This window comes from Chroicocephalus ridibundus, chromosome 17 (assembly GCF_963924245.1).
Source record: "Chroicocephalus ridibundus chromosome 17, bChrRid1.1, whole genome shotgun sequence".
NCBI classification, from domain to species: domain Eukaryota; kingdom Metazoa; phylum Chordata; class Aves; order Charadriiformes; family Laridae; genus Chroicocephalus; species Chroicocephalus ridibundus.
Genome location: NC_086300.1, coordinates 4,432,576 through 4,447,811, shown reverse-complemented (window position 1 = coordinate 4,447,811; position 15,236 = coordinate 4,432,576). Strand labels below are relative to the sequence as shown.

At 46.3% G+C, this 15,236-nt stretch overlaps 1 protein-coding gene across 6 annotated transcripts; it reads right to left on the bottom strand.

Annotated features, from left to right (window-relative positions):
- Positions 1-389: 389 nt before the first annotated feature.
- Positions 390-15,176, bottom strand: LOC134524785 (G protein-activated inward rectifier potassium channel 1-like). Of its 6 annotated transcripts, none has more exons than XM_063354950.1 (4): positions 15,048-15,176; positions 12,703-14,214; positions 5,641-5,857; positions 390-3,053 (listed from the first exon to the last, which is right to left on the bottom strand). In XM_063354950.1, the coding sequence occupies exons 2-4, from the start codon at positions 13,351-13,353 to the stop codon at positions 2,473-2,475; spliced, it is 1,449 nt and encodes a 482-aa protein (XP_063211020.1). In that variant the 5' UTR covers positions 13,354-14,214; positions 15,048-15,176; the 3' UTR covers positions 390-2,472. The 6 variants fall into 6 exon arrangements, with proteins under 6 accessions (XP_063211020.1, XP_063211019.1, XP_063211018.1 ...); XM_063354949.1 differs by lacking the exon at positions 15,048-15,176 and adding an exon at positions 14,775-14,894; XM_063354952.1 differs by lacking the exon at positions 15,048-15,176 and adding an exon at positions 5,032-5,110 and having other exon boundaries at positions 2,900-3,053; positions 12,703-14,298.
- Between the last annotated feature and the right edge of the window lie 60 nt (positions 15,177-15,236).

Genomic DNA, 15,236 nt, shown 5'->3' with positions numbered 1-15,236 from the left:
TTCCCAGAAGTATTTCGACAATTATTTTTGTCACAGTGGGCATCGCAGAAAACCACCATAGGCTTGCAAGCTCTCGTACAATACATTCAGAGCATTAAGATTCTGTGTCGCGCTGAGACTGGTCTGCAGGAAAGTCTCGGGAGGCCACGGCTAAACCTACTCTGCAGCTATAGGAGCAGCCCAGAACTGGGAAAACCGAAAATAGCTTATGACCATCCTCCAGAACGCACGGCACAGAATACTACTGCCTTACGTGTCTGACAGCTGCATAACACGTGCGGAACAGCCCTTCACGTAACTATTTGGAAAAGCAGATACAGGGTACTTTCGCTCATTGTTTCTGTGGTGGAACTGCACGCTGAGCTGACTGACTCTCAAGAATGCTTGAGACCGAAGGTAGATCTAATTTTATTTTATACTAATACTGGTTATTCTGAAGAATGGGGAGAGTCATCGTCCAACCAAGCCCTCATGCTGTCACCTAAATATCCCATACTAATACATTTAATAAATGAAAATACAGATTTCAGCACATATATAACGTTGAAATTCATGTTGAAAACAAACAAGAACGACAACAAGCAAATCCTACCCCTGTGCAAAATAACCGTTTTCCAGTTTCACACCATAGGCAGCAAACCAAAAGCAAGAAACAGTGATTTATGCAAGCCAATCCATCCCTGGCTTGGACGTATCACTTTCCTTCTCCGTTCCACGCATTGCCAATTGATATGGCCACAGCAACCCTTTTTAAAGTTGACTGAACTCTGTCCACGTAACAAGAGCAGAATTTGATCCTTCTGTTGGGGAGCGCTCTGCTAGTGAGAAGCACCCTATACGCTGATCTACCAAACACCGCATTTTACAAAATAGGTTCTTTTTCAAGTTGTTAGGCTTGCTCACGAACGACTGGGAAAAAAAGACCCCTCTTTCACAGAGTGAGATGGGCAGCAGAATAGCTGAATAGGAATGCAATTATTCTCAAGCGTAGAACCCCAGGCAATCTAAGAAAGTCAAAGTCTAGTTTTCACCGTTCCCTGATGATTAGTAAGGCAAACAGTTGTTTCAGTTATGCAAGGTTTGTTTTAAAACCAGAAGAGGATTTTCCCCTCTCGCTCAAGGCCAGTCACTTAGAAAAGCTGTATGACACTTTAAAGAGATACCAAATACCAAAATACCAATGCCTCTGTGTAAATCTTCACTGGCATCTTTTTGGTCATTTCTACAGGTAAGGTTGCCACATTCCAAGGATGATCATCTAAAATACTCATTCAACAATTGAAAGCAAATCACCATTATTAGCAGCAGCACTTTGAGAGAATACTCCATTACGCTCAAAAACGTGAAAACCCTCTCTCAGCTGCACACTTACCATGTTACAGATCTGTGCTGCCTTTTCTTCCCATACTTTAATACATTTATATTAAAACAGTGTTCTACCATGCAATAAATTGCGTAGTATTGTAAATGTCAAATCTACAAAATTATTGAGAATCACACATAAGGAGATATGGCGAAGACAAACGTAACAACAAAAAAAAAAAAAGGAGCAACATCAAAGACCCTCACCATTCATTAGTAAAACTCTGAGATGTGCACACGCTATTGTCCGTTCCTGTAATGACTGAAGGTTATCTAGCACTTTGCTTTGATTTACTTACAAGGAGTCTCCAAACTAAAATTTCATGAAGTTGAGGAAGGAGACATACCATGAAGTTGCGCTACCGACCTCAAGGTCCCTTCACAGTGAGTCGGGATAACGGTTGTTAAAATTCAATATGTGATCCACCTGATTGAACGCTGGGGTCTAATTTTGGACAGGGTAAACGATCGTTGTGTTTCTGAGAGCTTGTGTGAGTCAAATGACACAAACGGCTACGGCAAACCACCTCCTTTACCTGAATGACCATGAACGAGACTCTGGGGGCACAGAGCTGGCATGCCACAATCATTGAGAGAGAAGGATGCGTGCCACCAGGCTGCACAGGAAGGTCACCTTCCAGTGAGGTCACTGGGAGAACTGGACTATGACCAAGCAGCATCACAGATTCTTCCTGTGTCCTGCTCTTCTGTACATTAGGAACAGTCCGAGATCTGAGCTACACAAAACTGCGTTTCAGCTGGTTTTACACCCTTTTTGGCTCGATGTCTGAACGTTTCACTCTGCAGCTAAGGACCTAGTCCTCGCTTTATGAAAAAGCATCTGCGTATATGGAAGACAATGTAGATTTGCAACGAGCATGCCAATACACATCACTGGGGCAGCGATCTCTTTGGCACGACTGCCCCTCAAAGTCCTATTATGCTACTGAAGTTGTATCTGTACAGAGCAATTATACAAAAAGGATCATTCTTCCTGAAAGTGGCAAAACCAAATTATGACTTTACTGTAAGACAACTCTTTCAGGTCAGCAGTCTCGAATGCAGTTTATCAGCAACAACTCCTGTTGCTTCTGCTCTTAAGAGAGGCGGTCAGAGTTCATTTTTCGAAGTTTGGCAGGAAAACTCCAATTTCTCTAGAGCGCACATACTTGGAGGGTTCTTCTGTAACTTGAGATCGCCAGTAGACTGAGTCAAAGCCCCGGCATTTATTTTTAAAGCTTTCAGCTGTATCCTGTCATCACTGTCTTCACCGTCAGGGATGGGACTTATTTCTTGAATTTTCAAGAGATCTCCAGTACTGCAAGTCTTCTCAGTGTTACTGGAACTCATTCTCAGGGCTCTTCTTGGAAAGTCTTCCTTTCTCGAGCTAATCTTCTGAAGTTTAAAAGGGAGCTTGTTTTTCTCTCCTGCAATATCAATACAGTCAAGTGAACAAACCTGTTCTCTTCTGGTTTTGTTATTATCGGCAGGACTATTCAAAGGAGATGACAGGGACAGGTTTTCTTCTTGCTCTTTAACACTGTAAGGAGGAGTGGGGACTTCAAACGTAGCATGAAACTGAGAATAATCGACACGGAAAAAGCCATCTTCGAGGGACATTACCGGGAGGAATCTGTGACCCCAAAGAACTTCATCTTCTGTATATGAGGTCCTAGCTTGACACGTCATTCCTACGGAAACAGAGACAAGAGCATGACGTTCTAGCGTAGGCAAGCAGACTGGCATACCAAACAAAAAATACAAGGTAAGGCTGATGGATAAAATTCAATTGTAGCATGTAAGCTAACAAATTTATAGATTATAAAACGGAGCGATTGCTCCTAGTCAATCTCTCGACACTCAATGGAGTGTGCCTAATTGATTTTTATGCTAATATTGGAGGAAATATTGCAGACTCACACCAAGCAAACAGCTTTTGATAAAAGCAAAACATAAAATTAAGGCAGTGTTAGCTCGCTAGCAACAACCATCTTACAGTTTGTATGTAAACAATGTTTCCTGGAAGTCACCTCGTGTCCTGATTTGAGGTAGAACAAAATCAATTTTCTTTTTGCTGATTTTACTTTGAAGTCTCTTCTAACTGACTGCACCCTCTGAAAGTAACAGTGTGTTTTTCAGGTGGTGTCTGCTTCCAGAGGGATCATGTCTGATGCTTATACTTAACACTAAGGAATGGTGTGCAGAGAGGCTCTTGCTTATACTTATTGCTGTACCAGCCAAGGTCACCTCACTTTGTTATATGCCCCGTTGGAGGGTCGGAAGAGCATAGAGAGGTCGCACCTGCGGGGAGAAGCGGACAGGAGAGGCGACCCAAAACTGGCCAACGGGGTATTCCAGCCCATCTGCCCCATGCTCAGTATAAAAGCTGAGGGATCAAAGGGTCAGCCTCTCTCTTCAATGGCCGGCGTCGAAGGAGGACTCTATCTGTTTGTCTGCCCCTGATCCTGACCCGTGCGCTCCTGACTCCAGATCTGGAATCCAATTCCTGTCCATCCCGGAGTCCAGTCTGGGACTTCTCCAGCGCGTGCCAGCGACGTGATCCTCATCCTGGGAGCTCGATAGAGGGGTTGTATATATGTCATTATATTCTTATTAACATTATTGTCTTGTCTTTTCTTTGTTAATATTTTAGTTTCATATTTCATTAAAGTAGTTTAGTTTCTTTTCAACCCATAAGTCTCTCTCCCTTCTCTTCTGGGAAGGGAAAGAGGTTAAAAGAGAGCATCTGCCATTCATTTAGTGGCTAGCCCAGCCTAAACACGACACCTTGGGAGAAAGAACCATTGCTTGGCAGAGACTTAGAGCATTCTCTGGCAAAGATCGGGTGTGGGGGGAGCCAAAGCTAAATGAAAAATGTAATATTCCATTCCTTATACAGGCTAGGCTACTTTTTCTCCAAATAGTATGTCAAGACGAAAGCGGCGCAGAGACGCTGCAGCTGTCTTCCACGCTAAGACACAGGTACCGCTGTAAAGCTTGTAGAAGAATTTGTTCCACTTAATACAAACATCATTGGCAAGTACTTACATGTGTGAACTGACACCTAAAACGTGTCCGTCACCTAAAACCCAACAAATCTGTTACAATCTCAGCACAACCGTGCTGGTGATACAAATACCCCAGATGAGCAGACCTTTAAGACTTCTGTCATGGTACCCTTCAGAGGCAGGATTTGCAGTCAGTAAGCCCAAACCCTGATTTGCTCTCCCATTACTGCTACGTTAATTCTCAAACAAGCGCAAAAAGTTTCCCTTGCGATACCCAGTTAGGTAATTGCATTAAGTGTGGTTGTGAATGCATGCTTATCTACGATACACGGTTCAGTTGCGGGATGACAAGAGGCTTCTGTGAGGATCTAAAGACTGCCGCACTCGATGTGAAACAGTGTTCTGCCCCGGTGGACTGTGTATTTATTTAGAGCACGTGGATAGCAATCCGTCAGTTCTGCTTCCCATCCAGCGTGAGATGACTGCACTTGGCTGTGCCAGAAGGACATTACTGTTTCCAAGGCAGGAACTGGGCACCCGGTAATCTTGTTGAAAGAAGGATGAAAATTCTCCTTGATTAATCAAAGTTTAAAAAAATCCTCAAAAGAAGGGAGGGGAAGATCAGAATATTGATGAACCTACTGAACAATTTGGACTTTACCAGCACGCATGGATCCTCAACGCGAAGCTTCTTACGTGACTGCAGCGCATTGTCACAGGATTCATAAAGGAATTAAGTCCTCAAAAGACAAGGTCACAAAGTCAGCTGTCATCTGGACAACACCGTATCAGAATTTAAAAAAAAAAATAAATGCCCTGCTCATATGTGCTGATAACCACATGTTCTTACAGTCTTTACAACTATGTGGTCTGTATTTCTACTGTAAAACTGGATCTGTTATTTCGCATTCAGTTTAATGCAAGCTAGGCTGAAAGTGACTTTACAGCACTGGCAACTTTTAAAGCTCAGCGTTCCTTCGGCGTGGTGGTCCTTCAAACAGAAGCCTCATATGGGTGTTGTACTTCTCTACATGCCACACTCAAAGAGTGGCAGGGGCATCTCTTCCTGGATGTACTGGCCACTTGGGGCATCTGTAATGCGGGGCCCTGTGGGGCTGGTAAAGGCCGCTGAAGCCCTGTAGCATATGGCAGGATACTCTGGAGCATCCAGGATCAGCATCCTGGAAGGATTAACAGCTGCCTCGCTAAAAATATCATGACTGAAAACAAAGACGAAAAATTAGAGCATGCATATTATTCTGAATCTTACCGGTAGTCTCAACGATTCCTTCAAGGATGACAACTATTTCAAATTGCTCGCTTCTTAGTGATCTTTGCGAGAGACAAAAAAAGGGGCTCTTTGAGTTAATTTCATGACAGATGGTTAATGGGGAAACTAAAAACAGCTGGTCAGCTCCAGTTCCAAATCCAACATCCAGTTCACACTGGTCTAGTGGCAGAAATTCTCCCTCCGGTGTCTGTCGGGACTAAAGATGAAAAGATGATTTAGTAATCACCATATGAGGCAAAACACGAAAAGCAATGCAACGAAGTTTAAACCTGCCTCTTTCAGAACATTATCATCTACATATTAGGTCCGCGGTCTTCATAATGGAGATATGAGTAATGCTAAATACTATAAGGATACTATACATGACCAATTTTGACTTTTCTTATTATGCCACTAGATCTCATCATCATCTACAAACTTTACTATGAGATATATAATTTTTTTTTGACAAAAACGTCAGGTACCACACTACACACCTCAGAACGGATGTTCACCATGAACATCCTGCAGCAAAAAGTTCCCATTAATGAGAACAAAATCTACAAGCCAGACACATTCGAATCCATTGCCTGAATTCATGTTTTGTTATTTTTATACTTTACTAATTTTTGTTTGTCAGACACTAACTCAAAGGTAAGCACCATAGTAATCATACAGTGAGTCCGGTAACTGACACTTCCACTATCTGAATCGACATTAACAATGCTATTGTCCCTTGCCAATTTGCGCGTACCACCTACTGCATGTTGATTTTGATAATGAACTTACGATCATTATTAAGCTAAGTGGCCCATTTTTATTCCCATCATTTCACAGGTCCAATAAAAATACTGCTATGATACCTTCCCCCCCGCCCCATAGCGTTATCCCAAAATCTTCCTGGTATTCAAGGTATAACTAAAAATTACATCAGTTGGCCAGGCAGCTCCTCAGCTGATTGCTTTAAACGTCTTTGGTGGAAATTGCCCGTTAAAATGAAAAGCTTTGCAAAGCCTATCTAAAATCCTTTCTGCTTATTGGTTATTAGAAAGCCCTTAACTTTTTCAGAAGCCAGCTATTGATTATAAATGATAGATTATTCCGTAGATACTAATTAATTAACTGTGTTGCACTGGTATTGCCAAACGTATCGCTTCCATTGCTTGGAAACCCCATCCATCAGTCCCGAGAGCAAGCCGAAGCTCGCAGTTTTCCCGTTGACTTAGATCTGATTGGTAGACTTTTAAGAAAGTTTCTATCTTTAAAAAAAATCCCTAAGCAACCAGTGTACCCTTCAGATTGTCTCTCTGCTTCACCTGTATGTTAAAAACGCTGAATTTTAACTGCCTGGTATCTACTGGTGATTACACAACCAGTTAGGTAGCTAGTAGAGTACAGCTCCGTACGAAATACAATACATGATTTCATTTATGTGCTACGTGTCTCTTTTTCTGCTGAGGAAAAATAAAAATTCTTCCTATCTAAATAACCAAGTTCTCCCTCTCACCAGAGTCAGTTTCTCCACTACTGGTGAGGACAGGGAAAGGAAAATACGAGCTGCTTGCTTGTAAAAGCATTCTCATGGATTATTTGTGCTTTGAAAGGTAAAAGACGGTGCTATAAAATAAAAGCCATCGAAACCACTACCGCGTAGCAATCGTGACGGTCTCTGTTATATGCCCAGGTGGAATCAAACTACTGCAAAAACATCCTTTCTCTTTTCCCGAGGGGCCCTGCAGAACCGAGCTGCAGACTACGCCACTGCTTTTGTTGCCTGGCTACTGTTCTTTCAGCGGGCGCACAAATTGGTTGGCAATGTATGATCTTTGCTCCAAGGCAACAAGGCTCCACGTGAGCTGTACAAACGAACAGCTAAACCCGAAATTTTCCCAAAGTTCAATCAAAGACAATTGCCCAGACAAAGATGCGCATATTTGCACAAGTTGCTGCCTGAACGACTTAAGAACTGTTTCATCTACAAACCATTTTTCTCTGTGGAAGAGTCTTCGATCAAATCCACTCAATAGTAAACAAATCCAGCGAGGATGATTAGAGGTAACACATCTGGGAGAAAGAAAAGGTTGTGCTTGAGGTATTCAGTATCTTACAGACAGGACGGATTTACGCAGGGCATGGAGAATTTTTAAACTTATTTGTTAAACAAAAAGAAATTAACCTGAATTAAGCCCTAATACATTAAGACTCCTAGCCAGTGACCTCTGATGTGTGTATATATACATATATATATATATTTACTCAAAGGATCAGGAAACAGGGCGGAGGACTATAAACTGTCAGGAGTAAGTTTGGAAGGAACACTCCTGATTCTTTATTTTGATCACCTGCATAACACAAAGCCAAATAAAGTCCGCAGATGAACACATGCTCGAACAAGGGCACAATTACTTAGAAATGCCCCAGCTTTCATTTTAAATGCGGCCAGAGATGGAGAATCCAAAGGTCTAGATGAGTTGCTCCGAAGGTTAGTTGCCTTGCACCTAAGAAAAAAAGACTCCTTCTGTGTCCGGATTTTTCCACCTTTAACTTTCTGCCACCGGATCTTTGTGCTGTTTCTTACTGCTTGGCAGACTTCCATTGCTTAATCACTTGATCTGTTTTTGTGGCTGACCCAATATTTTATGCCCTTTGAGTCTTTGCTCCTATCCTTCATTCATTCTCGGCGCTTTTCTAAACCCTGTTGTTTATGCACATCCTTCTTTAACCGGACACAACACGGTTTTATTATTATTAATCTGTTTTCAGTTCACTTGGTTAGAGAATTCTCATAATTGTGTTTTGATACCGAGGTAGACTAATTAAGCATCGGAGTAGAAAACGCGGGATGCAAAAGGCAGATAATCCTTAAGCTTAATATCACAGTATGTTGTGGAGAAACTCGGGAATCTAGAGAACGCTGAACTGGTACATGCTACTTTACCACACGGTCCTACAGTATTTTCACTTCTAGTTGAGAGGAAAAACCTTTGTCTCAGCTATTTGCACTTCTGCCCTACCCTCAGACTAGCAACTTGTGAGAACCTTTATTATGTATTACATTATAGAAATAATACGAACTTGTTACTTTGATAATAAATTACATCTAGAGCTCTAGCTTAAGTAATTGCCAGGATGATTGCTACTTTATTTTTAATAGAGTATAGGGGCCCCAAGCTGCGCACACAACCGAATTGGGGTGAGCTTGTTCAGAGCGGGGAAGAGAAGGCACAGAGGCAATCTAATAGCAGCCTTCCAAAACCGTGTAAGAGGAGGGTAAGGAGAAGATGGCGCCAGGCTCTTCACAGCAGCGCACTGCAGGAGCCTGACAGACAACAGGCCTAAGCTGAAACAAGCGAAGTTCTGACTGGATTAAAGAAAAACTTTTCCATCATAAGGACAGTTAAGCAGTGGAAGCGCTTGCCCAGCAAGGCTGTGCAGACTTTGTTCTTAGAGGTTTCCAAAATCAGACCGGAAAACGCCCAGAGCAAACTGGTCTGACCTCCTAGCTCACCACGCAGCAGGTTGGACTGGAGACCTCCCAAGGTCCCTTATAATGTGAATGATTCTGCGATATTAAAAAACATATCATTTGCACTTTCCGCACGTGCCCTGCTTATCGAGTTATTGTGACCACAATATCATAGAATCAGAATCACAGAATCATTCAGGTTGGAAAAGACCCTTGGGATCATCGAGTCCAACCATCAACCCCACTCTACAAAGTTCTCCCCTACACCGTATCCCCCAACCCCACATCTAAACGAGTCTTAAACACATCCAGGGATGGTGACTCCACCACCCCCCTGGGCAGCCCATTCCAGTGTGACCACTCTTTCTGGGAAGAATTTTTTCCTAATGTCCAGTCTGTTGCAGCTTGAAGCCATTCCCTCTTGTTCTATCGCTAATTACCCGTGAGAAGAGACCAGCCCCAACCTCTCTACAATGGCCTTTCAAGTAGTTGTAGAGAGTGGTGAGGTCTCCTCTCAGCCTCCTCTTCCTCAAACGCCAATATCGTCCTCAAAGAGCCAATATCACGGCTCTTCTTACTTATTTGCCATGACTGCCGTCTGCGAACTTTGTTACAGTTTCGTTTGCTTTCAGCTTTTTCAAAGCTGTTAATTAGTACAGCTCAAAGAATAGGTGCCTGCTGGTCATAACCCAAAGCGTACTGGCTCTACGGCTACTATGCCTCATGATTCTACTTTTAGAACTATTGCTCAGCACGTGTTGAAAACAGGCTACGATGATTTTACATTCCTCGGCTTCCTGAATCAAAATGCCCTACACTACTAGATGAAACACTTTACAGACCACTTTACACACCATCATGCTTATCAGTGACGTATGTAGCCCCATCAAGAGAGGACAGAAATAGGCACCATAACTAATTTTTTTAAAAAATCGATACTGATTGCCATACGATGGATGCTGGTTGCTGCCACTGTCACCAGATCACTCAGGCACGCTAGCGAGCTCCAGGAATTAACAGGCAGAAAAATTCAGTTCACTGTGCCACTGAACAGGCCAGGACCTGGAATGGCACATTTTCAGCAGCCAGTTCCAACCAGCTTCTTGCTATTTCTGGCCCCAAGAGTTTGCTTTTTCCTGCTTCTAGAGCACTCAATGTAAATTGGAAAGACTCGGGTTTTTGGAAAAGTTTTTGCTGAAGCACACATGCTTAGTCTTGTAACTCTGTTTTCCAAACTCTCCACAACTCAGTCTATAAAGGGACTCTGGCTTTTCCGTGACATCACTACACCATGCTGCTGCGCAGTCCCCGGCACCACAAAAACAGCCATCGCAGCACGGTGGCACCACTATAATCTACCCAATATCCTGGGAGTACATCACACTTCCAGCAAATGCCATTCAGACAGACTTAGGTTGGTGTACTTTCTTTACAAGTGTAAATCCTCAGGGCTCCATTGGTCCCACCGACACACTATGTTCACGACTAAATATGGCTCCTATCTCGAGTACAAAAGTGTGATAAGACGTGTTTCTTCACATTCTTTCACTGTGACACCAGTTTTAAAAAAATTCTAGCTATCTAATCGGGTGCAGGAGAAGCGTAGCAAGATCAGCTGTCAACAGCACTGTGCGAAGCACAGTGGAGAGAGCACAAATCACAAAAAGGCAGAACTGGCTAAAGATAAATGGTAAGCGAGTTCCAGCACACTCACCAGAGGTTTAGGGGACACACAAAGCTACTTCAAAGCAGCTGATGTAAATTCACACGCTGCCGTAACGGCTGCTGTGGCTGCTGGAATGATGCGTCCAGTTCAAGGGGCACCTCAGTGAACTGAGGAGGATTTACAGAAAGACAGAGGAACTAATATCACGCCTTTTAATGAGGACCGAAGGGGCAGCTCGTACACAGACACTCACTTTTAAACTCTCCTGTGTCCATAGCTTATATTTACCAAAGCTTGCAAAGTAGCTTGAAGACAAGTCATGGGCATGATGAACATTCAAAAGAAATCAAGTATTACTCACTGAATCATTGTCTAGTCTATGAAACAGCTATCATAAGCCGAATCGGTCAAGCAGGTCCATCAAATGTCCTTGTGTCTTCTGTCCCAATCACCTGCATACCAGCATTGCGTAGCAATAGAATTACCATCAGAAAGCGTGCTACCTTGTGGGCTCAGCGTCTTATTTCAAAAGAAGTTTACAGCAAATTACTAGCACTGCAAAACCACAACTGTGACACTGCTTTTATTCCACTTTGACTTGCATTCTGTCTTGGACGATGGACAGGATTTAACACTTCAGAGGAGGCTTTCTGCTAATTTGTAATAGTTAGACCTCAACAAAAAAATGGTTTAGCTGGCTTTCTGATTCCTACAAAAATTGCTCCATTGTAACGCCTGACAGCTTGTTCCCATATATATATACACACGACCTCTTTTTGAATCTTAGCAGATTCTACATTTTAAACGGTATTCTGCAGCAAGAAAAATTAACAGTTCAGTCAAGCTTTCTGCACAGCAGGAAAACAGCCTTTCGCATTTACCATTGTCTCATCACCTACTCTATCATGCCTGTTTCTGCAGGTTATTAAAATGGCCAAACAACTGCTCCAAAGAGAGAATTACCACAGAGAATACAGAACATTTACGACATTCAAATATGATATTCTGCAATTAACATCATCACTGGGATCCAGCTTCTGATGCTCCCCATCAGGCTTGCTGCTGTGACAAGACGTAGCTGCTATGAGCTGCTATGTTGCTTCATCTCGGCATGCCGCACGCAGCGTTTTCCTTCCATTCTTCTCCCGCCCAGCGTCTCTTCAGACTTCAGTGCCTCCTCCCAAACCCTACCGCCTCCTGATGATTTTTTTTTTCTTAAGATCGCCTTCGAATTCCAGTATTCTTGCATTCTGAATTACGCGGACCATTGTCAGTGATTAATAGATATCGGTGACAATCAAAGGGCATTTCCACTGAAGAACCTGCACAATCCCTCTGAAACACTGGGAGGCTACTGGCTGGAACCACAGGGGAAGGAACTGCAAGCTAAATCTCCCCACGTTTCCCCAAGGGGAGGAGGTGGTCAAGGTTAATCTTTGTCCTCATTTAATGACACCACAAAACGGGTATAACCAATTTCTTATTCCCAGCCATAACCTGCTAAGGGGCATGCCTTAGTGTCCCTGCCCACAGCTATCCTGTATCCTGACACATCCATCCTTCCTGACCAAACCGTCTTCCTGCCAGCCTCACAATCCACTGCGATGCCTCTGGGAGCTCTCTGATGAGACTGCCCTTTCCCCTGTGCCTGCTTGGCTCTTTCATGGCTCCCACTATGAGCAGCCACGGCAAATTGTTCCGAAGCCCTTCTTACCGCCCCAGCCACATGCACTCCCCCGCATGCCAAGGGACAGGGAAGCTGACGCTGGGGCAGGGCAGAGCCCACCAGCAAGCAGCAGCAAGGACCGCGCGGGGGAAGCCCCATGCCACCTGCACTATGGGCACGTGGCTGCACTTGGCCTGTGCCTTGCCTGCATCACCCACCGCAACGCAGGTCTCCTGTCCTGCCCGCTGTCGCGCCAGGCCTCACCTTGATCAGCTTGCAGCGGATCTGGGCAGACACCATGTGGCTGTTGCGGAGGTTGCCGACACGGAACATGAGGCAGAGCTTGCCATCCCGCTGCGAGACAACTGCCGCACGGCTGAACATGAGGGTCTCGGCTCGCTTTTTGGGCTGGGACATCTTGATGAACATGCAGCCGATGAGGAACGCATCGACAATGGAGCCAAGCAGTGACTGGAAGAGGAAGAGCACGATGCCCTCAGGGCAGCGCTCGGTAATGTAGCGGTGCCCGTAGCCAATTGTGGCCTCAGTCTCTATGAAGAAGAGGAAGGCGGAGGGAAAGTTGTACACGTTGGCCACACACGGGCTGTAGGCATCGTCATGTGCCCGGTGCAGGTCACCTCGCAGGTAGGCGATGCCCCACCACATCGAAGCCATGACCAGCCAGGCAACCGTGTAGGTCAGCAGGAAGATGAGCAGGTTCCAGCGCCACTTGAGGTCCACCAGCGTGGTGAAGAGGTCGGAGAGGTAGCGGCTGCTCTCGCCACCCAGGTTGCCGTGTTGCACGTTGCAGCGCCCGTTCTTGTCCACGAAGCGCTGCCGCTCCCTGCGGGCGCCGCTGCAGGCCAGGCCCACCGCCTGGTACTCGTCCCCAAACTTCCTGCGCAGGGCAGACATGCCGCCGGCCGCCCGGGGCCTCCGCGGGCGCGCTGGGGATGCGGCGGGGCAGGAGGGGGGCGGCCGCGGCACCTCGCTGCCTCCGCGCAGCACCGGCCGAGCACGGCGCCGGCCGCGCAACGGGAGTCAGCGGGAGTCAGCCGCCGGCAGCACGGGGGACGAGCGAGCGGAGCGGAGCGGCCGCGACGAGAGCGAGCGGCCGCCGGGATGCGCAGCGGGCGGGGGACCGGGGCGGGGGCGGAGCCGGGGCGGGCGGGGGAGCCCGCGGGGGGGCGGAGCGGGGCCGCCGCCGCGGGGCCGGGCTGGTCACCGGCCTCTTTTTGCCGCAAGCCGTTCGCAGTCAGCGCGTCGTTCCGCGCTCAGAGACTCCCCCCCGCGAGAGGAGGGATGATGGGGGCGTGACACCGGGGAGGGGGGATCTTATCAACGCTTATAGATACTGAAAGGGGGGGTGTCAGGAGGATGGGGCCAGGCTCTTCTCAGTGGTGCCCGGGGACAGGACAAGGGGTAACGGGCACAGACTTGCCCCTGGGAAGTTCCATCTCAACAGGAGGAGGAACTTCTTTGCTGTGAGGGTGGCAGAGCCCTGGCACAGGCTGCCCAGAGAGGTGGGGGAGTCTCCGTCTCTGGAGACATTCCAACCCCGCCTGGCCGCGTTCCTGTGCCACCTGCTCTGGGTGACCCTGCTCTGGCCGGGGGTTGGAGGGGATGATCTCCAGGGGTCCCTTCCAGCCCCGGCCAGGCTGGGATTCTGTGACGCACCGGCAGTGGACACTGGCAGTGGACACCAGGCTGCTGGAGATGAGAATCACGACGTGAGCGGCAGCGAGTCATCTGCCGAGGGTTGTGTTGCCGGCAGCACTAGGAATTTTAAAAGGAAATCATGAGATAGATCAGCTCTTAAACAAAGGAATGCGAAGATGCTAATCCTCAGTCCGCACTTGATAGAAATAAGTATTCCATGCAAACATTAAATTCTATAAAGCATAAAATTATCATGAATGTTTAGTAAATACTTTGATAAATAGCTTGGTTATTCTTTCCAGAGAATGCTCTGTGCTGCAGACTAGCCTTCATATACAGACAGATTTTTAAAGGATGTTTTACTCCTTCTTAGGAGTCAAGTAAAGCTCTTGCTTGACTGACCGAAGCAGCTATGCTCCTAAATGATTATTTAGTATTGCATCTGGTAAGCGGCTAATAGATTGTCCTATCCTTACTTCTCAGGACTTTTAAGGATTGAAGAGTGTCCTGGTTTGAGGACTCTGCCAATCTGTTCCTAACCTATCTCCCAAATAATACTGTTTTTCGTTTTTTTTTCTAGAAAAGAAAGATGCTACCTCTGTAGTGCCTAGCGGATCTCCTGCCGTACTACTGTGATTTTTACTGACCCTCTCTTTTTTGGTCTCTCCATTGGCTACCTGTTTTACTTGCTTGAATACTGCATTTTGTCTTTATGGCCTGGATCGCTTCTCGTGCGTGCCCTGCCCGCTGTCCTATGCGATCAGCCTGGGAGCTCCTGCTGCCTTGTTGACTGGCCGCCAAACATCCACCAGCACGATTTGCCCCGCCAAGTATTTTTGTGCATGCTCCAACACCAAGTCCCCCCTCGTGGGATGACTTCTCCTATAAAAAAAATAACCCAGAAAGCCACCGCAGTGTCCTCCTTCAGGTCTCCCAACGCCACAGCACACCTGACAGCAGCCGTGGGACCAGGACGGCCTGGTCTTGGTCCACCACCGAGACTCGCTCCCCAAGGCTGCCTTCAGACACGGGGCTCTGCAGCCCGGGCGGGGCAGAGCAGGCCGAGGCCCGCACACCGCCCCGCCGACGGCCCGAGCTGCCCCGGAGCCCTTCACGGGAAAGCCCCGGCCGGCGCCGCC

Excerpts from the sequence above, each read along its gene's own strand:
- LOC134524785 (XM_063354950.1), bottom strand. The coding sequence starts at position 13,353 with ATGTCTGCCCTGCGCAGGAAGTTTGGGGACGAGTACCAGGCGGTGGGC. Across the intron at positions 5,858-12,702 it reads TCCGCTGCAAGCTGATCAAG|TCCCGACAGACACCGGAGGG; the intron begins GTGAGGCCTGGC and ends TTTCATCTTTAG. Across the intron at positions 3,054-5,640 it reads AGGAATCGTTGAGACTACCG|GAATGACGTGTCAAGCTAGG; the intron begins GTAAGATTCAGA and ends CTGTTTCCGTAG.